This window comes from Carassius auratus, chromosome 26 (genome assembly GCF_003368295.1).
Source record: "Carassius auratus strain Wakin chromosome 26, ASM336829v1, whole genome shotgun sequence".
In the NCBI taxonomy this organism is placed as follows: Eukaryota; Metazoa; Chordata; class Actinopteri; order Cypriniformes; family Cyprinidae; genus Carassius; species Carassius auratus.
In genome coordinates this window covers 16957043-16981117 of record NC_039268.1, presented here as the reverse complement: position 1 = coordinate 16981117, position 24075 = coordinate 16957043, and the positions used below count along the sequence as shown (strand labels likewise).

The following is a 24075-nucleotide window of genomic DNA, read 5'->3' as shown; positions in this document are numbered from 1 at the left end:
TCTGTGTGCACTGAATTTATTTAATACACAAGTTTCACATTTTGAGTTGAATTACTGAAATAAACAAACTTTTCCAATACATTCTAATTTATTGAGATGATATGTCTGACTCTTGAATATTAGCAGCACTCTCGATGAATGAACAAGTTTGTGTAAAATCTTATGGTTTTGTTATTCACCATGATTTGAGAAAGATCATCTGACTCTTACAAAGGAGTTCATTGTGATGGTCAACGAAGCTTCAGTGTGGTCATGTCTCAAAAATAGCACCTATTCATCTTATGTAATTATCCACTCCACTTTTTTCCTCAAATGTTTTGGTCCACATAGTTTACATTTTAAATGCATACTTATGATTTTTTATTGTTCATTCCAGATACTTTAAATCCAGATGACAATTGTTTAATTGCTGCCTTTTTAAGTAGAATCAAAGACGTGTTTAAGTAAACGCTTGCAGTAATCGGTTCTAATGGCACTTTTTACACCATTTTGAAATTAACTGCATGGCATAGAAGAAAATCATGTTGAAAACTAACGCAAATAGAAATGACAAAACTGCTATTATGACAAATTTAATAGACAGAAGGCAACACGCTGTTATGACATGATGAAGACATTTTCCAGTGTAAAGAGGCATCCATGTTCCATCTGCATGCTTTGCTAAATTTAATATAAGTGACTGAAAATCCTAAAAACAGTTCCTTTTTTTGCCGTAAGGCATTCTAGATCCGTTTGCCCACTTCTAAACACGGCTCTTGTGTCATGCATACATCGCTCCCTTTGACCTGTCCCGTTCTTACAGCGGCTTCTTCGTCCTTTTATGCAACTCTATTGTAAAGTGATTCCCAGCCCAATTTCGTGAGCTGCACGACCGTGTTACGTAATTGGAGGTTCTCTCTGATTTGCTCTGGGTGGCGGTGGGCGGGACCCAGGCGCTCCGCTGGATATATTACGCGGGACACCTTGGAAAGAGCCGGGTACGGCTCCATGTCACGGTGGGCTTAGTGCTCCGGGAAGGGGTGTAGTGTTCCAAAAGGAGGCAAGAAAGGAGAAACGAGGGGAATTCGCTGCCCAAGGGGATAAACAAAACCTTACAGTACACCATGCCCGCTCAAAGTAAAGATGATGGAGGATGGAAGAAGTTTTTATGGAATTCGGAGAAGAAGGAATTTCTGGGACGCACCGGTGGAAGTTGGTGTAAGTATAACCTATAGATGTCATATCGACAGTATCGCTCAATTTCAGCACGCTGGACAGCGCTGTGATGCCTGTCATCGTTGTTTCTATAGCAGCAGGTACAGATAGACTGACTGCCAGTCTGGTCACGATGCAACCTGTGTGATTTGACTTTGCAGCAAATGTCTCACGGACTTTCATACAACCATATAAATGCTCAAAGCACAACTTAAACGGGTGTATTAGGGCAGTTCAAAGCATCAAAAAAAAAAAAAAAAAAAAAAAAAAAAAAAAAGTAGGCTTATTTGTGGCTGTTCTCTGTATCCCACCTGTTTCGTTGAGACCACTCAGTCTTTAGGCGGGCTCCATGTGTTTTCGATTTTCTTCTTAAATGTAAATATATATATAAATGTATAACGAACTCTTTGTGTAAAATCGATGCTAATAGAGGTAAAAAAAAAAAAAAAAGGTCAACAAAGGACAGCTTCAGGTTATTGAATAGCTCGGTTTTTGCTGCTCGTTGCTAAAATCAAATTTAACGAAATGAGTTTCCTCCTCAGAATTAAATAAATAAACAAATAACGCAATTGTAAAAGGCTTGTGTTTGTTTAAAAGCTGCTTGTTTCATGTCTCTGCTTGTCATGCAATCAATCAGCATGTCATTTAATTAGCATAGATGTCATATTAACGTATTACACGTGGAAAGGGTTAAAAATGCATCATTGCTCAAGGTGACTCAAGGTGAAAGGCCTAGTCTTTTGGGGTCTGACTGATTCATCTATGGTTGCACTGAATATTGACTACGTTTTTGAGGCGGCAACAGTTTCTAATTGATGCCTTCAATTTTACAAAAGTAGCCTACCTTAAGTATAAAGCTAACTCTGTTGTCTTGCTAAAGAACTAAATCTACTTTCCAGTTCATATAATTTCTATCAAAATGTGTCTATCCAGTCGAAATCCATGCAGGATCCATTAAGTGTAAAGTTCCTGGTGATGGGTGTCCAAAATGAATCATGCATTTGCAGGCAATGCATAATTAGCTTCTTCATGAGAAAGGACACATATAAACAAGTCATTCCATCTCCTGAGAGTTCTGATGGCCATTACATCATCTAATACGTTGACATACGCTGGGCTTTAGTCCCAGTGACCCTATGACATTGCTTTATGCACCATTGGAAACTACAGACCTTGTGCCCTTGCCTTACTGCACATGGATAAATGAAATATAGTTTAGCACTGTAATTATTTCATTGGAACTAATTTGAGTGTGCATCATCTGAACAGGTAGTCTGTGAATTATTGTGGGATAAAGTGGAAAGACTGGTGTGACTGGTTGGGAAAGAACGTAAGATATGACCTTACTGGTTTCACTGCACTGTGATGCCCATACACATTGTTTATGTTTGAGACATTGAGATTACTCATCATGTCCTGTCATGTTGGCACCTCTATATTTTCTGGGGACAGACTGTGAGGACATTTGAATTGCTGGTATGGTGTCAGCAGATTTGCCTGTTTGATGTAGCATCAATGGGCTTCCTGGGATCAGATTTTTCCAAGAAGTCATTTCCAATAATACTCTTTCTTTTATGTATAAATTCTATAAATAGGTTGTATAAATAATTTCTAGTTAATAATGACTGTAGTTCCATTTTGTGTTTATTTGAGTTGTCTTTTCTCCAAGGACAGAACAAAGATGTTTATTGCAAAATAATTCTAAAATATGTCCTGTTTCTCTCTTTCTCTCTCCACAGCAAAAATTTTCCTCTTCTATCTAATCTTTTATGGCTTCCTGGCTGGGATCTTTATCGGCACCATCCAGATTCTCCTCCTCACTCTGAGCGATTACAAACCCACCTGGCAGGACAGAGTAGCTCCTCCAGGTAACAGCTCTATTGCAGTGGCTGTCCTGTATTTTATATCTTTCATATAATATTTTGTAAGTGTAAACTGACGTTATATCAAGGGATTTGTAAAGTCCTAGGTGTTTATGATAGAACTGCAGGGGAGAATTTTTTTTCATACAGGGTTTTTTTTTTTTTTTAAATAAAACAAGGATTACTGAAGTGGGTAAAAGTCTAAAGTAAAAAAATATAATAATAATAATAAAGTGATAAAAAAAATTACAGACAGAAACAACAAAAAATTACATTTTACTCACTTTTGTTATTATTATTTTTTCCTTTTTTCCCCAATTCATTATACTTATTAAAAGACTTCATGAATTAACAAAAATTTATTTCCTACACTATAAGAAATCATTTTTGACATGGTAAAGTAAATGCTATTTTAGTCTTTCTACTTTAAAATGTCATTTCATGTTTGATTCAATGCATTACTTGCTGTTTCTTTATTGGTGATTGTGAAATTCAGAGTGAAAATAGTTTCTATTTGTTTTTATTATTATTATTATTATTATTATTACTATTGTCAAAATGTTTACTATTAAATCAGCAAATCTATAACATGCTACTTGCTATTGCAAGTTGGTGGCAGTGGTATTAGGTGGAATGGAACATTTTATTAAACAAAAATATGAACATGTGAACACATGAGTCAGTCAATATTTTAATTCATTTTCCTGGTAGATAATTTTTTAACAGACATACAAATAATTTTGTTTTCAAAATATGCATATGCACAGGTGAGTGAATATTTTGATTCATTTTCTTGGTAAAGAATTCTTTAAAAAAAAATAAAAAAAAGTTTTCATGGGGTGTGCATTTTATTGAAGAAACATTTGTATATGTACACACGAGTCAATATTTGGATTCATTTTCCTGGTAGAAAAATTTTCAACCAAAAAACACATTTTGTTTTCAAAATATTTATATGCACACCCAAGTCAGTATTTTGATTTGAGAATTTTTTTAAAAGCCACACAAAATCATTTGGTTTTCAAGGTGTTTCAAAGGTTAGTACATTAGCCTACTTAAGGTCAGATTTCGGTAACCAATCTGGTTCCCTTATGATGGCTTTGAGTCACAGTTCCTTTCAGATTTGCTGTTGCTCTTGCAGTTTAAAGCAAGGCTTAAAGGATTGGATCAATCTGACAAACATTTGGTGGGTTCAGAGACAAGATCAAGGGCTAAAGGAGCATTGGGCTCTTGAGAATTGATAATCTGACCATTTTGTGAGGTCACAGCTGATATATTTCACATTTTCTTGGTAGAACAGAAGGCATGTGAGGTTAAGGGGAAACAGAATGACTGCGTCAGACACCTTTCAGACACATACCAAATAAACTGGGAAGAGAAAGGCTTGTTTAGGGAAACTGATCATGAATTATCCAAAACATGTATTGCAAAGATTTTAGTATTTATTCTCTTTCTTGCTCTAACAATCACAGCATGTTCCTTTATGATTTATTTACATCTCTGAGCCATTGCTAGACCAGGGGCACATTTATAAAACTCTCTGTAGATTTCATGCTTAAAGTGTACATAGGAACAAAAGCTAGATTTTGCATACGTACAATAGTTTTCAGATTTATAAAACCATGTGTATGCCAGAACCTGTGCAAAAATCCCTTTATAAATCCCAGTCAGAGGAAGATTGTGTGTACATGCATTTCCACCCGAATACTCCCCGAAATCACCATATATGGAGCTTACAACGCCTAGTTTTACTTTGCATAACCTCATCTGCATATCATTTCTGTGCATATTCCCATCCACATGACAACACATTTGACACAGTTAAAGGTTCAAGACATTAAGAAAATATGGAATATAAAAGCTAATTGTGCCATACACACTTTTTATTGCTAAAAATCATCCAGTATCCTTGTTATTTTTTAGCATAAATATACAAAAATAAAAACCCCTAAAAACAAAACTGGGTGGACCGCATACTCAGGTTTTTGCTGATGAGCCGAGCCGGTGACCCGTCTGCTCTGCAGTGGTACAGCAACTGTGGCAATGGAACGTGACATCTCCATTCCGTCCTTCAGGGAATGAGGGATACATAACCAAGATGTTCCCTTTCAGTTGGTCACCCAGAGTAATGTCAGTGACCGATGAATACCAAAACGCCATGGTTGCTGCCACTTCCAGCGCCCATAGTAAACCACCTGGTCCCCCCCGCAGCAACTGTGGTAGAAGATAGGACAGGGTTTACATGGAGAGAGTCTATTACTACTGTTCCACTAGACCTATATAGTACGGCTTATTGGATAACACTGGGAAAACATACCCTTTTTCTGGGACGCTGCGAAATCCACATCCTGCCCGCAGGGTAGTGTAAGGTGGAGATTACACATATGGACTGGGTCTAAAGGGCCGTACAACATATGAATTGTCTCTGTGGTGGCTCCAGCCCAGTTAGGAGGTAAGCAACACTGACAGGGACGGCGGAGCTGTTCAACCTGAGTCTGCCAAGGGAAAGATACAGGCTCACTTTACAGGTGCTAGGCCTGGCACCGGATGCTCCGCCTCGTCCGGCTGCGAGGGTGATGGAGGAACTCCACAGGGTTAGCTTTGTGGCGGAACTGAACTGAAGAGCAGAATAAGCGCACATATCCAGTCCATAGAGGGGAATGGCGCAGCAAGCGAGACACAGAGCAGTCTCTCTGGTTCACTGGCTACTTGAGGAGCATGCATGTGAGGATACTGGCTCTACACAACATCTATAAATCCTAGTCAACGTGTTTGGTGTCGGCCAGCCCACAGCTCTCAAAACATCTGTTAGTGAGGCACCGTGAGCCAATGCCCAAGATGAGGTAAAACTCCTTGTTGAGTATGCTCTCAACCCAAGCAGGCACGGCACGCCTTGAGTTTAATACACCAAGATGATGGCATCTTGATGATGGAGACAGTCTTCGCTCATACCCTTCCGGGGGAAGAAAAAGACAGCTCTGATCGAGCATCTCCAGGGGTCTTCTGCCGGAAGAGCGCGCGCTCCCGTATAGCAGAGCACTGAGAGGCTGAGCACAGCCTGATCAGAGCGAGAGAGTCGCGAAAAGTCACAAAAGAAGTGTGTTTTTAGTTGCCAGGGCAAGACAACCCTGCACAGATTACCAAAAGAAAAACAGCATTAAGGGACCAGTGGATGGAGTTTATTTTTACAGAGCATCAACGGAGTTGTGCAAGTGTTTTTGTTTGTTACCTGCATTTCGGATTGCACGTCGTTTATTTCTTAAGGATAATGCAGTCCCAACGGAAAAGGGTCACGATCGTGTGTTGGAACCACATGCGGTGAGTAAAACTGCTTCAAATATCTCTGTGTTGTTAACTTAGCTATCAGCGCGTGAGCACATCAAGTAAACAACATGCGATGTTGTCATCAAACTGCACTTTCCACATGTACAGCTTAAAAAAAAAAAAAAAAAAAAAAGACGACATAAAGTGGAACTTAGTCATTTTCCAAAACCGCTAAGCAAATACATACAGTTTCAGTACATACCACATAGCATATCGCCTTTGCTGATGCTGCTCTTGTTAAATTTCAGCCTCTGGATCTGTGTCACAGCTTCCACATGCTCTCAACTCAAAAGCCTCCTGGCGCTCGTGATTATTTAGCTCCGCTCACACGTCACGCCTCTAGGCGCTCGTGTTTTTCCGGGAAAAATCGGTACAGACTATCTTTCTCTTATAAATATAATAAAAATAAAGACTTTTTGGAGTTATGAAGGATGCAGTACTACTCTATAGGTACTCAAGATTAACAGGATATTGAGTGAAAACGAGCATTTCACCCCCCCTTTAATTTTTTTTTTTTTAAATGACTCGATTTATTGGTGCGTTGGTCTATTTATAGGTTAAATGAGTCTATGTCTAGAATGCTGAGATGTTACGATGTCACAGAGGACTTATTTTATTTCTTTATTCCAACTTCCAAGTGGTCTAGTCTACGTTAGTTATGAGTAAATTATGTTAAAACATGAATAAAATTACTCATTGTTGACAAAAGGCAAAAGAGCTGTGTGCGTGCGCACATTTGAATAATGTTGGGCTGTAAACGGGTTCGGGCTTTAAAAAAGCTGTCAATCAAAATGTACTTGTCGGGCTCGGGCCGAAACCTGTCGGGCTCGGGTCCTGTCGGGCCTAACTTTTAAGGCCAGATTACAGCTCTACTAGAGACCACATGTGGTGGATCCACAGATCTGAACGCAGGTGCCAGAGGGTGCCCTGTCTCTGAGGAAATCCTTCCTCAGATTAATATGCCAGGGAGGGGCTGTCGCAAGGAGCATCAGTTCCAGGAACCAGGTCTGGAAGTGCCAAGTAAGGTGCAACTAGCGGTACCTGCTCCTCGTCCTCCCTGACTTTGCACAGGTATACCTGTGTGGCTCCAAAGTGTCTCCATATCAGCTGTACTGCCTGTGATGCCCATTCTCCCAGAAGCGCATGCTGCCGTAAAAGCTTATCAGCTGCACGAGTGTGCATGCCCGGAATGTAAATGGAAATGGTAAATGGACTCCGTTGAAGGAGATGGAAGGTGAGCTGTGACATACAACGGGAGCGTAGACCACCCTGGTGGTTGATGTATGCAACGGTCGCAATGTTGCCTTTACAGACCAGTACGAGCGACCCAGCGCAAGACGTACTGTAAAGCAGCTTGAGACAATTGATGTGCCAATACAGATGGGGGCCCGTCCACAACTCGGGAAAGCAAAGCCGTTAATTCTGGGTCAGGCTCAGGCAATGCCACTCTCCCAGAAGGGGGCAGCACAGTAGAGTCCTCATCCCCAGATTCCAGCTCACACTCCGATGCCACAATCTACATCTTGTCATCTGGAGAAGCACAGAGTGAAATGGTCAGACCCCCGAATGAGGAATCGATATGTTCACCCGGCAGCTCCATAACTTGCCGACATGACACGAAGTAACCGACTGAAAGCGATCTAGTTATTTTAAGAAGATTCATGCAATTCTAAAATGAAATAATGGTTGCACGATTATGCTTATTCTTTCAAAGAAAGTAAAAAATATAATTTTGTACATTTTTATCTCTAAATATGATCATTTTAAAGCTCATTAGATGTAGAGTCAAGCATGAAATTGGTTTTAGACTTCAACAAACAATGTAAAGGTGTTCGCCAAACAAATTCTTGCAAGAATCATTCAACATTTTGGTTAGACAGCTGAGGTTAAGCAATATTAGATGTGAAATTATCAAAACTTGACAGAATTCCCCGGAATTGCACAGTGATTGCTGATATTCCAAAGAACATTTAGGGACAGGAAGACATTTAAATAATTAAAAGATTTACTGTCCGACAAATATGTCTTTCCAAAAATTCAAAGAAATGAATTTTAAATATATTTGAATATCCTTGTATTTATATGTGCACAGGGCTCACTCACTATCCACGTTCAGACAAGGGTGAGCTGATCATCAATCCGGAGGATGATGATACCTACAGGACATACACCAAAGCCATGAGAGATTTCCTAGCCTTGTATGACACAGAAAAACAGGTGGACGCGATGAGGTTTGAGGACTGTGGAGGTACCAGACTACACATTTGTTTTCTATTACTTCAAATGTCAAATGAATATGGATGTGCTCTCAGCAGGATCATGGTTTTTTATTAGCCTATAAAATGTAATACTTACAAAATACTAGAACAATGCCTGTATACCTGTATGTGTGTGTGTCTATATATATATATATATATATATATATATATATATATATATATAAAAATATGTAGAATTATACGCACACACACACACACACACACACACACATATATATATATACAGTATTGTTCAAAATAATAGCAGTACAATGTGACTAACCAGAATAATCAAGGTTTTTCGTATATTTTTTTATTGCTACGTGGCAAACAAGTTACCAGTAGGTTCAGTAGATTCTCAGAAAACAAATGAGACCCAGCATTCATGATATGCACGCTCTTAAGGCTGAGCAATTGGGCAATTAGTTGAATTAGTTGAAAGGGGTGTGTTCAAAAAAATAGCAGTGTGGCATTCAATCACTGAGGTCATCAATTTTGTGAAGAAACAGGTGTGAATCAGGTGGCCCCTATTTAAGGATGAAGCCAACACTTGTTGAACATGCATTTGAAAGCTGAGGAAAATGGGTCGTTCAAGACATTGTTCAGAAGAACAGCGTACTTTGATTAAAAAGTTGATTAGAGAGGGGAAACCTATAAAGAGGTGCAAAAAATGATAGGCTGTTCAGCTAAAATGATCTCCAATGCCTTAAAATGGAGAGCAAAACCAGAGAGACGTGGAAGAAAACGGAAGACAACCATCAAAATGGATAGAAGAATAACCAGAATGGCAAAGGCTCAGCCAATGATCACCTCCAGGATGATCAAAGACAGTCTGGAGTTACCTGTAAGTACTGTGACAGTTAGAAGACGTCTGTGTGAACCTAATCTATTTTCAAGAATCCCCCGCAAAGTCCCTCTGTTAAAAAAAAGGCATGTGCAGAAGAGGTTACAATTTGCCAAAGAACACATCAACTGGCCTAAAGAGAAATGGAGGAACATTTTGTGGACTGATGAGAGTAAAATTGTTCTTTTTGGGTCCAAGGGCCACAGGCAGTTTGTGAGACGACCCCCAAATTCTGAATTCAAGCCACAGTACACAGTGAAGACAGTGAAGCATGGAGGTGCAAGCATCATGATATGGGCATGTTTCTCCTACTATGGTGTTATCGCATACCAGGGATCATGGATCAGTTTGCATATATTAAAATACTTGAAGAGGTCATGTTGCCCTATGCTGAAGAGGACATGCCCTTGAAATGGTTGTTTCAACAAGACAATGACCCAAAACACACTAGTAAACGGGCAAAGTCTTGGTTCCAAACCAACAAAATTAATGTTATGGAGTGGCCAGCCCAATCTCCAGACCTTAATCCAATTGAGAACTTGTGGGGTGATATCAAAAATGCTGTTTCTGAAGCAAAACCAAGAAATGTGAATGAATTGTGGAATGTTGTTAAAGAATCATGGAGTGGAATAACAGCTGAGAGGTGCCACAAGTTGGTTGACTCCATGCCACACAGATGTCAAGCAGTTTTAAAAAACTGTGGTCATACAACTAAATATTAGTTTAGTGATTCACAGGATTGCTAAATCCCAGAAAAAAAAATGTTTGTACAAAATAGTTTTGAGTTTGTACAGTCAAAGGTAGACACTGCTATTTTTTTGAACACACCCCTTTCAACTAATTGCCCAATTGCACAGCCTTAAGAGCGTGCATATCATGAATGCTGGGTCTCATTTGTTTTCTGAGAATCTACTGAACCTACTGGTAACTTGTTTGCCACGTAGCAATAAAAAATATACTAAAAACCTTGATTATTCTGGTAAGTCACATTGTACTGCTATTATTTTGAACAATACTGTATATATATATATATATATATATATATATATATATATATATATATATATATATATATATATATATATATATATATATATATATATATATATATATATATATATATAGTTGTTGTTTGTTTGTTTGTTTGTTTGTTTGTTTGTTTGTTTGTTTATTTTATTTATTTATTTTTGACAGAACAACCTGAGGAGTACAAGAACAGAGGTGATTTAGAGAGTGACATGGGTGTAAGAAAGGCATGCAGGTTTTCAAGGTCTTGGCTAGGACCCTGTTCTGGCATTGATGATCGGGATTTTGGATTTTCAGAAGGGAAACCCTGCTTGATTATCAAGCTCAACAGGATTGTGAACTTCAGACCTAAGGTTTGTTAAATACAAAAAGGTGCATCTCAATAAATTAGAATGTCATGGCAAAGTTCATTTATTTCAGTAATTCAAGAAATACTTGTGTATTAAATAATTCCAGTACACAGACTGAAGTAGTTTAAGTCTTTGGTTCTTTTCATTGTGATGATTTTGGCTCACATTTAACAAAAACCCAACAATTCAATATCTCAACAAATTAGAATACTTCATAAGACCAATAATAATAATAATAATAATAATAAACATTTTAGTGAAATGTTAATTTACTGTACATGATGTACTCAATACATAGTAGGGGTTATTTTTGCTTTAATTACTGCTTTAATTCAGCGTGGCATGGAGGTGATCAGTTTGTGGCACTGCTGAGGTGGTCTGGAAGCCCAGGTTTCTTTGACAGAGGCCTTCAGCTCATCTGCATTTTCTGGTCTCGTTTCTCATTTTCCTCTTGACAATAGCTCATAGATTCACTATGAGGTTCAGGTCTGGTGAGTTTAGCCAGTCTAGCACACCAACACCATGGTCATTTAACCAACTTTTGGTACTTTCGGCAGTGTTGGCAGGTGCCAAATCCTGCTGGAAAATTAAATCAGCATCTTGAAACCAGCATGAAGTGCTCCAGAATTTCTTGGTAAACGGGTGCAGTGACTTTGGTTTCCAAAAAACACAATGGACCAACCCCAGCAGGTGACATTGCACCCCAAATCATCACTGACTGTGGAAACTTAACACTGGACTTCAAGCAACTTGGGCTATGAGCTTCTCCACCTTTCCTCCAGACTCTAGGACCTTGGTTTACAAATGAAATACAAAACTTGCTCTCGACTGTAAAGAGGACTTTGCACCACTGGGCAACAGTCCAGTTCTTCTTCTCCTCAGCCAGGGTAAGACGACTCTGACGTTGTCTGTGGTTCAGGAGTGGCTTAACATGAGAAATACAACAACTGTAGCCAAATTCCTTGACACATCTGTGTGTGGTGGCTCTTGATGCCTTGACCCCAGCCTCAGTCCATTCCTTGTGAAGTTCACACAAATTCTTGAATTGATTTTGCTTGACAATCCCCATAAGGCTACAGTTCTCTCGGTTGGTTGTGCATCTTTTTCTTCCACTCACCTTTCTGTTAACATGCTTGGATACAGCACTCTGTGAACAGCCAGCTTCTTTGGCAATGAATGTTTGTGGCTTACCCTCCTTGTGAAGGGTGTCAATGATTGTCTTCTGGACAACTGTCAGACCAGCAGTCTTCCCCATGATTGTGTGGCCTAGTGAACCAAACTGAGAGACAATCTTGAAGGCTCAGAAAACTTTTGCAGGTGTTTTGAGTTCATTAGCAGATTGGCATGTCACCATATTCTAATTTGTTGAATTACTGAAACAAATGAATTTTTCTACAACATTCTAAGTTATTGAGATGCACATGTTAGTAAAGATACATACTATCAAGCTCTTCAATAATTAATTAATTCATTCAATTGTATTATTTTTCTTATGAAATATTTTATGATTCATTATTTATTATTATTATTATTATTATTATTATTAATAATAATAATAATGAAATGTTCTGCAAAAAACTATAGATAAACATTATTATTTTATTATTATTGATTTATTGATCATTCTATTTAATGATAATAGTAATAATTCTTACAATAATAATTACATTTCATGCAATACAAATGTATATTATTGTATTTATTTATTGATCATTATTTGCTAAATATTACAAATCATTTTATTATTAATCATTTATTAATCATTTTATTTATCCATAATAAGGATGATAATGATGATGATGATGATAATAGTAGTACTAGTAGTATTAGCTGTTGTCTGTTTATTATTTTTACAATTTTCTTACAAATTATATATATATATTTTTTTCTTAACCTGCACCATGTTGCATGTAAGTCTAATTTGTTTCTAAATTAGTTCTTCTTTTTCTTTTAGCCACCAACGTCAAATGAAAGCATTCCAGAGGAGGCAAAGCACAAAGTCCAGCCCAACGTGATTCCTATTCACTGCACAAACAAGGTTAGCGATCATTTAGCTGCTTCACTGAATACTGTTATTTGCACTGTAAAATAGTTAAAATGTTGCTAACTGGCAGCACGTATTGTCTGGTCTTCTCTGAAACACCTGCAGAAAGAAGAGGATGCAGGTAAGCTCGGCGAAGTGAAGTACTACGGCATCAGCGAAGGCTTTCCCCTTCAGTATTACCCCTACTACGGGAAGCTCCTGCACTCTCACTACCTGCAGCCCCTGGTGGCCGTCCAGTTCGTCAACATCACCCAGAACACGGAGATCCGTGTGGAGTGCAGAGTTTTCGGGGAAAACATTTATTACAGCGACAAGGATCGCTACCAGGGACGATTCGATGTTAAAATCGGTGTCATGACCAAATCATGACCTCTGAACAGAGTACCTCCACTCTCTCCCTATTTACAGGCAAACTAAGGCCCCTCTTCTGACCTGAGATACAAAGGCACTAGAGAGAAGTTTCTCACTGGTCTTCCACTCTGTTTAACCGAGGGGATTTTTTTTTAATGTACATGTGTCTCATGTCAGAAAAATGCTAATTTAGTTTAGGAGAGATTAGTTTAAAAAAAGAAAAGTCTAAAACAACATACCATCTTACACATGTGGGACCTAACATTGTCTGTACTCTTTACTTCAAGCTTTCTGCTTTCAGTCTAGGGTTAGGATTAGCCATAGCATAAAATATTTATTCTACTACTGAATGAGAAGTGTCCACGATTAAAGGGACATGTTGTTTTACTGTAAATTACATTTCCTCTACTGATATACCCAGCACTGTTTTGTCCCTCTTGTATTGTATTGATGCCTTGTGTGTTTTCCCTGCTTTAGAAAGTACACCGTAGTTGCAAATGTAGGTTGTTTCGAGCCACACCATGTGTATGTTTCAGCTTCATTTGTCAAACGTGCCTACATATATGTATAGTTACTTAAAGGAAATACACTGGCCTCTTAACATTGCCTTTCGAGGGTATTGATGTTATATATTTGCATCTTTTAGGTGTATTAGGTGGGTAATGAACCTTTTTTTCCCTAAAATCACTACAATGTAGGGGGAGGATTGTAATTCTGTTTTAATGATTTGTTTTCACTAAATGTAGATGTTGCTTATGGTGTCATGCACGTGAGGAGGGAACCACTACTGTAGCTTTGACATTTTTTTGTTTTGATCTTTGTTTTCTTCATTGCCTTGTTTTTCTTCTCTTATTGAAGACGTCACACGGCGCGGTCGAATGTTCGAAATTCCAATATTTAGTAATTGGTGAGCTGAAATATTCTGTTCTTCCACATGCTCATGTTCTGCAGAAACTCGGCACGAATGTTAATAATGCCAAAGCCATTAAGATTATTCTAGACTTGATCAGAAATAATGCAATACCCTGTCCTTTGGGATGTTTTGTAGGTGTGCTCAATCAGCGTCAAACATCAGAAATGTCAAATTTCACGAGTCCCACAAGCTCTCATGTTAAAACTGACATGGAAAAGACTAACCAAAATAAAGCTGAGACTCTAAAGTTGTGCTGTTTTTATTCCATTTTTTTTTTTAGATTTAACATTCTCCTTACAAGATATAAACATAAATAAATCAGAAGCTCTTTGTTTAGGCCAGCATTACTATTACTATTGCTCATAATTAGGGTTAGGAATGTAAACTAACACTCAAAACACTTTTGGAAATTGCATAACAGTATGCTAAAATATCTCATTGAACCGGCAAACTAGCATGTCAGAGGGAGTTTTGCACATGAACCATTCAAAATCTTTAAATAAATATTATATGATCTTTTATGATATCATTTACTCTGTTTAATCAACACATTATTAGTTAATTAAACATTCTATATGTACATTACCATTTGACAGTGTATGGTCAGTAAGATTATTATTATCAGTAGTAGTAGTATTTATTATAGGAGTGTAACTGGTGCTAGTAGTATATATTAGTATATAAAAACATTAGTATACATTTTATATATTATTATTATTACTACTACTATGCTATAATTAATAAATTTATTAAAGTAAATATAAATGTTACAAAAGTTTTCTTTTTTAAATAATTATTTTGAACTTTCTGTTCATCAAAGAATTTGAAAATGTATCTCAGTTCCTGAAAAATAAAATAAAAATGCTTCAGTTTCCACAAAAATATTAATTATATTGTTAATTAAGCAATGATAATAAGAAATGTTTCCTGAGCACCAAATCAGCACATTACAATGCTTTTTAAAGGATCCAATTTAGTTTTGCCATCACAGGAGTAATTAACATTTAAAAAAATATATTTATTTAAAAAAAATCATAATACTACTGGTTTTACTGTATTTTTTATATAATTAACGCAGCCTTTGTGATCATAGAACACTTCTATCTAATATATAATTTTATATAAATATAACCCACAGGATATACAGTAAACAAACATGATATTGTTAATTTGGAAATTAATACAAAAATGTTTTTCCATTAAGATTTGCACAGGAGGACTGCAAGTCTATTTATCCACACTGTGGATAAACATTTTAATCATGATACATATTTGGCAGACACTCCAGCTGATGACATTAAAAGTTAAAGTGCAGACAGAAAAGAGCAAAAGAAAAAATCCAACTGAGACAGAAGACGGCTCTCATCGGGACCCTGCTGGGATGAGATACTGAACAGATTCTGGCAAGATAGTCTCCAACTTTTTTATTTGAATTTTAGGTGTTAGAACACCTAAGGATTGGAAGCTTTTCTGTCTGCTCTGTCATCGTATCACTGGCTGATCTTTGGTGGTGATTAACTAATCTTGATTGAGTTTCAAGCCTGTTCATTGAAGGGATTTTAGCAACAAATTCTGTGTGTTTGTAGAGAAGAACTCTCAGCCCTCTGTCCACTCAAATGACGTCATCTCACTGACTACTGTCTCTGACTGAGATTATCCCCTCCATACGGTCAATCTTTCTTGTCCTCTTCTTCCTTTGGTATTTATTTATTTTAATGTATATAGTTAAGTTAACAGACTATCCATTTATGTGAGGTCACAATACCAAATAGCAAGGTTAAAGTCAGGAATAACAAGTTTACTCTAGGTAGATCATTTAATAATGGATAACACACAAACACACATACAAACAAACATCTAAATAAAACATAATTATCTCTGTGCAATATGGTTGCATTCATATCCATTCTAGATACAGTTAATTCAATGCACAAATAATTTATGGGACATACAGGTGCTGGTCATATAATTAGAATATCATCAAAAAGTTGATTTATTTCACTAATTCCACTCAAAAAAAAATTAAACTTGTATATTATATTCATTCATTACACACAAACTGATATATTTCAAATGTTTATTTCTTTTAATTTTGATGATTGTAACTGACAACTAAGGAAAATCCCAAATTCAGTATCTCAGAAGATGTGAATATTGTGAAAAGGTTCAATATTGAAGACACCTGGTGCCACACTCTAATCAGCTAATTAACTGAAAACGGCGATGGTCTTTAAATGGTCTCTCAGTCTAGTTCTGTAAGCTACACAATAATGGAGAAGACTGCTGACTTGACAGTTGTCCAAAAGAGACCTTTGACACCTTGAACAAAGAGGGAAAGATACAAAAGTTCATTGCAAAAGAGGCTGGATGTTCACAGAGCTCTGTGTCCAAGCACATTAATAGAGAGGCAAAGGAAAGGAAAAGATGTGGTAGAAAAAAAGTGTACAAGCAATAGAGATAACCACACCCTGGAGAGGATTGTGAAACAAAACCCATTAAAAAATGTGGGGGAGATTCACTGTGGACTGCAGCTGGGGTGAGTGCTTCAAGAACCACTATGCACAGACGTATGCAAGACATGGGTTTCAGCTGTCGCATTCCTTGTGTCCAGCCACTCTTGAACAATAGACAGCGTCAGAAGCATCTCAAGACAAAAAGGACTGGACTGCTACTGAGCGGTCCGAAAGTGGTGTTCTCTGATGAAAGTAAATATTGCATTTCCTTAGGAAATCAGGGTCCCAGAGTCCGGAGGAAGAGAGGAGAGGCACACAATCCATGTTGCTTGAGGTCCAGTGTAAAGTTTCAACAGTCAGTGATGGTTTGGGGTGCCATGTCATCTGCTGGTGGTGGTTCAGTGTGTTTTCTGAGGTACAAGGTAAACACAGCTGTATACCAGGAAGTTTTAGAGCACTTCATGCTTCCTGCTGCTGACCAACTTTATGAAGATGCAGATTTCATTTTCCAAAAGGACTTGGCACATGCAAACAATGCCAAAGCCTCCAGTACCTGGTTTAAGGACCATGGTATCCCTGTTCTTAACCCCATAGAAAATCTGTGTGGTATTGTGAAGAAGATGCGATATGCCAGATCCAAGAATGCAGAAGAGCTGAAGGCCACTATCAGAGCAACCTGGGCTCTCATAACACCTGAGCAGTCCCACAGACTGATCGAGTCCATGCCACGCCGCATTGCTGCAGTAATTCAGGCAAAAGGAGCCCCAACTAAGTATTGACATACTCAATCTTTTTATGTTCATACTTTTCACTTGGCCAAGATTTCTAAAAATCCTTTATTTGTATTGGTCTTAAGTAATATTCAAATTTTCTGAGATACTGAATTTGGGATTTACCTCAGTTGTCAGTTATAATCATCAAAATTAAAAGAAATAAACATTTGAAATATATCAGTCTGTGTGTAATGGATGAATATTATTTTTCATTTTTGAATGGAATTAGTGAAATAAATCAACTTTTTGATGATATTCTAATTATATGACCAGCACCTTTAACTCTTAACCAAAAATTTACCCACTGTGAATCAAGCATTTAGATGTGTGAAAAATCAACAACAGTATCTGAAGGCAGGCAAATTGCATGTCCTCCACATGGTGCACCATGATTTTTAAAAGACTGCCAGCACATAATGCAGTAACTAAAATAAATGTTTTCACTTGTTTATACAAAGTCATTCTTTCATTATTAACTCATTTTATATGCATCATGTGCTTGCACAGAGCATGAAAATGGATTTGTTACTCAGAGGACACGTAATATAGAGGGCTAAACAGTCATGATGACCTGATCACATTACAGAAACATAAGATCATTGCCTTCCTGGTTAGAAACCATTCCTAATTGATTTGATGATTAATATAATCAAATTCTGAGCGGAAAGAATCATTTGGGGATTTGCTTTTCTCTAAAGTCAACACTGGTGAAGTGATATTGTACTCTCACCGCTTTGTTGCATTGTCTATATTAGATTATTCAGTATCATCAGTATTATTGAAAATGAATAAACAGACAATGGAGTGGTCATATTGAATCTTTCTGTGGATGGAATATGATATTAAGCTTGAGTAAGCAGTACTGTTCACTTCCTGTGTGTGCAGATGGTGGGGGAGAACAGACTCAGCAAACAATACATGCTGCACTGTCCTATGAATAAAAGAATAAACGCAAATCCTCTTCTATCTTCTTTGATAAAGAGGGGTTTTTTTCTATTAATGTGTTATCAAGGACATTCCCTCTGGTACAACATATCAATGGCACTTATGATTGAGCCTGATCTTTAACAGCCCAATGAAATTAGCCGGGGCGGAGTGTTGTGCTCTCACATGTGTAAGCACTGAACAAGAGCATTAATAGAATATGAATTATACAGGCAGCTGTATCAACCATGCTGAGCATGCACCTGTGCTATTTATAAAACCTTGTCTTTTCTGGGAAGGTCTAGTGCTTACATCATGAATATAATCCATCTTGGGTTACAACTGGAACTGTTACTTTCAAATGCCCTCTAGTTCCTCCGGGATCAGACATGCTATTTTGCCTGCCTTTTGTCCCTTTTACACACACACACACACACACAAATTTACTTTACTATCTAAATAAGGGCATACCTTAGAGTATTGTTTTATGTACAGTGGTGGCAAAATTAATAGAATACTTCTATAAAAAAAAATATCTCTATCTTTGCTGTACTGTATCAGTAGGAAATATCTCCAAACACTCATTTTGTCATTAATTGTAATAATCCAGTGATTTTTGTTTGCACAAGGAGTCTGACAACAGCCAATCTGATCTCACCATCATCCAGTCTGTCTGGAATAACATAAAGAAACAGAACAAACTGAGACAGACTCCATCCAGAAGAAAAGTGGCACCATTAGACAGCTAACTGGATTTATTTAAGGACATCCACTTTTGGATTAAAAAAAGAAAAAGTTGTCACTGTATATCTCCCAATAATGTGTGGATGTAGATGGATGTCCTTGTGAAAAAAATTTGGTGTGGACGATGTCCGTGAATGACCCCAGTAGGAAATTTTTTAAACAAAATATTTTAGTGGCTTTGACTGTTTCAGAGTAAAACCATTCCCAGAGAGAGGTTTTGTCTACACAAATCCACACACATTACTGTACATACACTGCTTAATATAATACACGCTGTAGTTAACAATTAGGTTGCTTAGTTGTTCAGTTATTGTTAGGCTTTCATTTTGGTCTGGTTTATTTACTTATAGATAAACATGAGATGTTTATCTTACTGCCTGGCATTACTGAAGAATTCACACCCTTTATAAAGGCACAGTGTGACATCATCTTCACCCCTCCCCGTCGCGTGCTGTAATCCCAGTCAGAGGGGATTTTGATGACATTTGTTGTAAAGCTAAACATATGCTGATTGTGGCAGAACTTTATCAGTAGCTTCCACAGAGGGATGAATATCACTGACTCTGCCTCAGTCTGGAACTGAAAAAAGGAACAAACTGTTCCAGTCGAAAGCTGAAATTCCCCCCTAATTATATTGAAATATAACTTTTATATTGCTAGGAATATTTCAGGTATTTCAAATAACAGTTTGACTGTTAAATTTTATCCTTATACAGAGCTGCTTTACAAAAATAAATGAATTTATTATCATTAAAACATTATTTTGACCGTAAAGCTGCTTGGACACAATCTGTATTGTATAAAGTGCTATGTAAATAAAGGTGACGACTCATTTTAAACATGGTCATGGTACTGTACATGTGTCTATATTTTTATATTGAAAATTAATTTTATATTGTTAGTAACATTTCAGGACTGTATTGGTGTATGTTATGGTTACCTTGATCATTCATACATTTACAAAAACACCTTAAATTCTAAGTATTACATTTATATGGCTTTCCGGGAGTGTTTATTTGTAGCTACATCTCTCAATTATCATTGCATTGCACTGCTTTATGTTTTGCTAATAATAACTACAGAGCTTTGATATGGACTGTACATATCAAACCCACAGCCAAGAGTGCTGTTCTCCTCACATTTCTACATTTTAGACACTACTGACATTATTATTGGTATTATTATTGGACTATTTCACAGTTATTTTCTCTAGATTTATGAGGCGGCGCTGTCTGCATTTCCTCGGCAGAGAAAACCACTGGCAGCAAAATTGAAAAAGCATGCACACACCATCATGGGAGCACGACTCATCTCTTCCAGTGCACTGAAGGCAGAAATAATATATTCACACGTGCCATGCATTCTGATGTAAGTCTTTATTGCATGCATGTACCCAAAGCAATGAGCTTGTTTTTATGTTTTTGCCATGGAACTCCATAGGCTAGGTCATCTGCATGAACTTATTCTATAGTGGACATATGGCCCAGGTTTGGAGCCCCAAAATGAGACCGTTTACTCTCTCTCCCTGCTTCATCAGTTCAATAACATGCTGCTGCAAAGTCAGAGCAATGTCAGAGGAACCCTAAAATAGCTGTTCTGCTCGTGCAAGCAGCGTCACAGACATTAAGGCTGTTTATTAATAACAGCAGCAGCAGCACACTCAAGCAAATGAGTAATGTCAGTACAGCTTGACATTCACCTTAGCATGACGGAGGCCAGAGCTGTTCATTTACTCAGAGGCTGTGATGCTGCACAGGGGCATTCATGACATAAGATGTCGTGATGGGTTAGAGGAAAAAACAGCAGGGGCTTTTCTCCTCTGTGTGGTCTGGAAGTGAACTGAGGAATAATGTACAGCTGCGAGAACAGGATGGATTTATTTTCAGGCAGCGCTGAGCAATGTTTTAGATCTCCTCAGGAAGACTTTGCGTTATGTTCCAAATGCTAATTAATCATCAGTTTGCGTTTCAAAAAATTTCATTAATTTAAGCCAGGCTTCTTTATGGATATGAGCATGGCAAAGAGGAAAAAAATGGGTCTTAAAATTATAGCTGCAAAAGTGGATCGTGATGTGCAGTGCTTATGCAGGACAATACTTGCACTATATGCATAGAATTGTGATGAGTGCAATAATGTGGCCTGTCGACCAGCAGGGGGACTCCATGCTATATTTGTGTTTGTGCTGTGGAAATCTTTTCACTTAGACGGAAATAAAAAGAAAGCTTTTATGTCAGCTTGATGTCCTATATAGTGCATATGCTAGTTATTTTCTCTAGAGTTATGAGGAGGCGCTGTCTGCATTTCCTTGGCAGAGAAAACCACTGGCAGCAAATATTTATTATAGTTAAATATTGTTCATTTATTTTAACTTTGTATACTCAAAATAATTATTACAATTCAAATGAAAACGAATAAAAACTAGATAGACAAATTAAAAACGACATTAAAACTTTAAATAATAACAAAATTAAAACAGAAAATCTAAACCTACATACCAAAATAACAAAATATATATATATTTATATATATTTTTTTAAATAACAAAATCAACATTACTGTAACATGATCTAAAGTAAAAAAAAAAAAAAAAAAAAAAAACAGTTTGATGTATTATAGATTTTAATAACAATAAATTCTAATTATTTTTACAGTTATTATTTTTAGTTTTTAGGAGGCATTCAATAATTATAAAGGAGTGAACTTATGTAAGGAGTCAGGGGACTTAAACAATTATAACCACACAGCTGTACAGCAATTAGATCAAGACTATCAACAGCACCTGTAAAAAAAGAACCATCTCTGTGTTTGATGTTAACATGCTCAACAGCTTTGCTTTCTAGCAGGCATTAGAAAACCAAGAACCTTAAGTGAACTTAAACTAGATCTTAGTATAGTTCTAATACTGTATTTACAGGACATGTTAATTAAACATATGCTGGTTATTTGTTGTTTTTATGAGGACACTTGTGTTACAAATGCTATAGGTAAGTCTACACAACTGAAGCTTGTTTTTTTTTTTTTTTTTTCTCAAATGAGCAGATTTTAATTTCAGTGGATATAAAATTAACGAAAAACACCTGTAATTATTCCCAATACAACTAACATAATTTCTTGTACTGCTGTGACTGATTAGCTGAACAAAGCAGTTGGGATGGAATAGACCTGACTGAAACATCAAAGTGATGTTCTGAACATCATTATACGCTTATTATTTAAAAATGAAACTAAAACAACAAGCAGAGAATGGCAATCAACATTTAACTCAAATAAGAAAAATGTCTCTATAATTGTACAAATGTTGAACTAGTTCTCTTCTCATTTCGAATTCCCCACTGGAATTGCTTCATTATCATTTCAGAGTGATTAGAGACTAGCGTTTGCTCTGCCACTCTTTCGTTTGAAGTCTGACATCAAAAGATTAAACATAATCTTATTGATGATGGTTTATGTTCTCTCAAAGACTGCCGTGCTGTCTGAGAATGACGGTCTGTAATCAGCAGCAAAAATCACACTGGGAGTCACAACAAAAGAGACTTTTTCATGAGTAAAGATCTGAAATAATGATATTCACGACATTTAACAAGACAGATAGTAGCTATAACAGACTTTGAGGCATTAGCTGCAAAAAGATTAATTTAGTTTTTATGGGACATTTCGATTATGAGTGATAATGGGCATCACAAAACTACATACAAAATGAAACTAAAACTTGCATAATTTACAAAATTATCTGGCTGAGTTAATTAACAAATTAATAGCTTTGCAAAACAAACTGTTAACCATAGTGCTGACTATGGTTATTTGACCATAATGTGACTGGAGATTTATGTTTTCACAGTTATATAAGGAACAATTTATCACAGAGAAACATTTTTGTTCTTATTTTTGCATTTACTGTCTTTGTTGAAGAAAATGCTACTGTATAGTCAGAAAGACTTATACACCGAAATACTGAGACAGACAGACAGACAGACAGACAGATAGATAGATAAATAGATAGATAGATAGATAGACAGACAGACAGACAGACAGACAGACAGACAGACAGATAGAGATTTTCTGCTACACCTGACAGATTCTTAAGTCTCAGTCCAAGAAAGCGCATTAGAAGATTACAACTTCTGTTCAACAGGCTTCCTAAACCCAGCAGATTCAGAGGATTGGTCGGGACTTGATCTTTCTGTGCTAAAGCAGCAGTGTGCTATGGTTTCCTAGGAATGCTTACAGGTTTATTGCACAAGCCATTAAGACTCAGTTTGAGGTTGGAGGACAGTGTAGAAAGCGTTAACAAAGATTAAAAGTGGACAAACTGTAGACCATCAACTTGGTAATAATGTTAGTCGCCATAAAGATAACAGTTTTTTAAATGCACAAACAGAAAGTTTGTGAAAAGTGAAACATGGAAACCTTGCTACAACTTCTATATGAGAATGCAAGACATCATGGGCCGCTGACCCTACTGCACCAAGTCCATTAACTGAAGCTGAGTTAGCATAATAAGCTCTGCTCAGACTATTTAACACATTCAGCTAACTGGTTTACGTTTCCAGAGCCCAACAAAGATTACTTTAGACAAGCATGTAGATTCATAATAACATAATCAACTAGCATTAATGAAAAGGATGATACTATAATGAAATGTATTATATATATTGATGGTGGTATGAGTAGCTATAACTTGAACTCATAAACTAATAGATCTAGGCTTAACGGCTAGGCTAACATTATAGAAGTCAGAGTAATCATAATCATCTAGCAAAAAATCCTAAAAGATTCCTGTTGGAATTAACTGGAACAAATCCTAGTGGATCCTGATGGGATTTTTCTTCTTAAAGGCTATAACCTCAGATTTCAGCACAGCACAAAAAGAAGTGTGAATCTTTTATAAGTTTTATAAAAATAATACATTTGACTCTAAGAATCAAAGTGTAGGATTCAGTTTATCCTGTAGGATCTCATCTGACTCAGAGGGGATTCCATTATGATCACAGAATCCGGTAAACACAGGATTTTAT

The 24075-nt window shown here is 36.9% G+C and overlaps 1 protein-coding gene across 1 annotated transcript; it reads left to right on the top strand.

The window, feature by feature from the left end:
- The first annotated feature begins 959 nt into the window (after nucleotides 1-959).
- Nucleotides 960-14417, top strand: atp1b1b (ATPase Na+/K+ transporting subunit beta 1b). The gene is made up of 6 exons (XM_026204525.1): nucleotides 960-1197; nucleotides 2934-3062; nucleotides 8473-8628; nucleotides 10677-10861; nucleotides 12813-12896; nucleotides 13008-14417. Exons 1-6 carry the CDS (start codon nucleotides 1104-1106, stop codon nucleotides 13269-13271), a joined length of 912 nt encoding a protein of 303 aa, XP_026060310.1. The 5' UTR covers nucleotides 960-1103; the 3' UTR covers nucleotides 13272-14417.
- Nucleotides 14418-24075: the final 9658 nt, after the last annotated feature.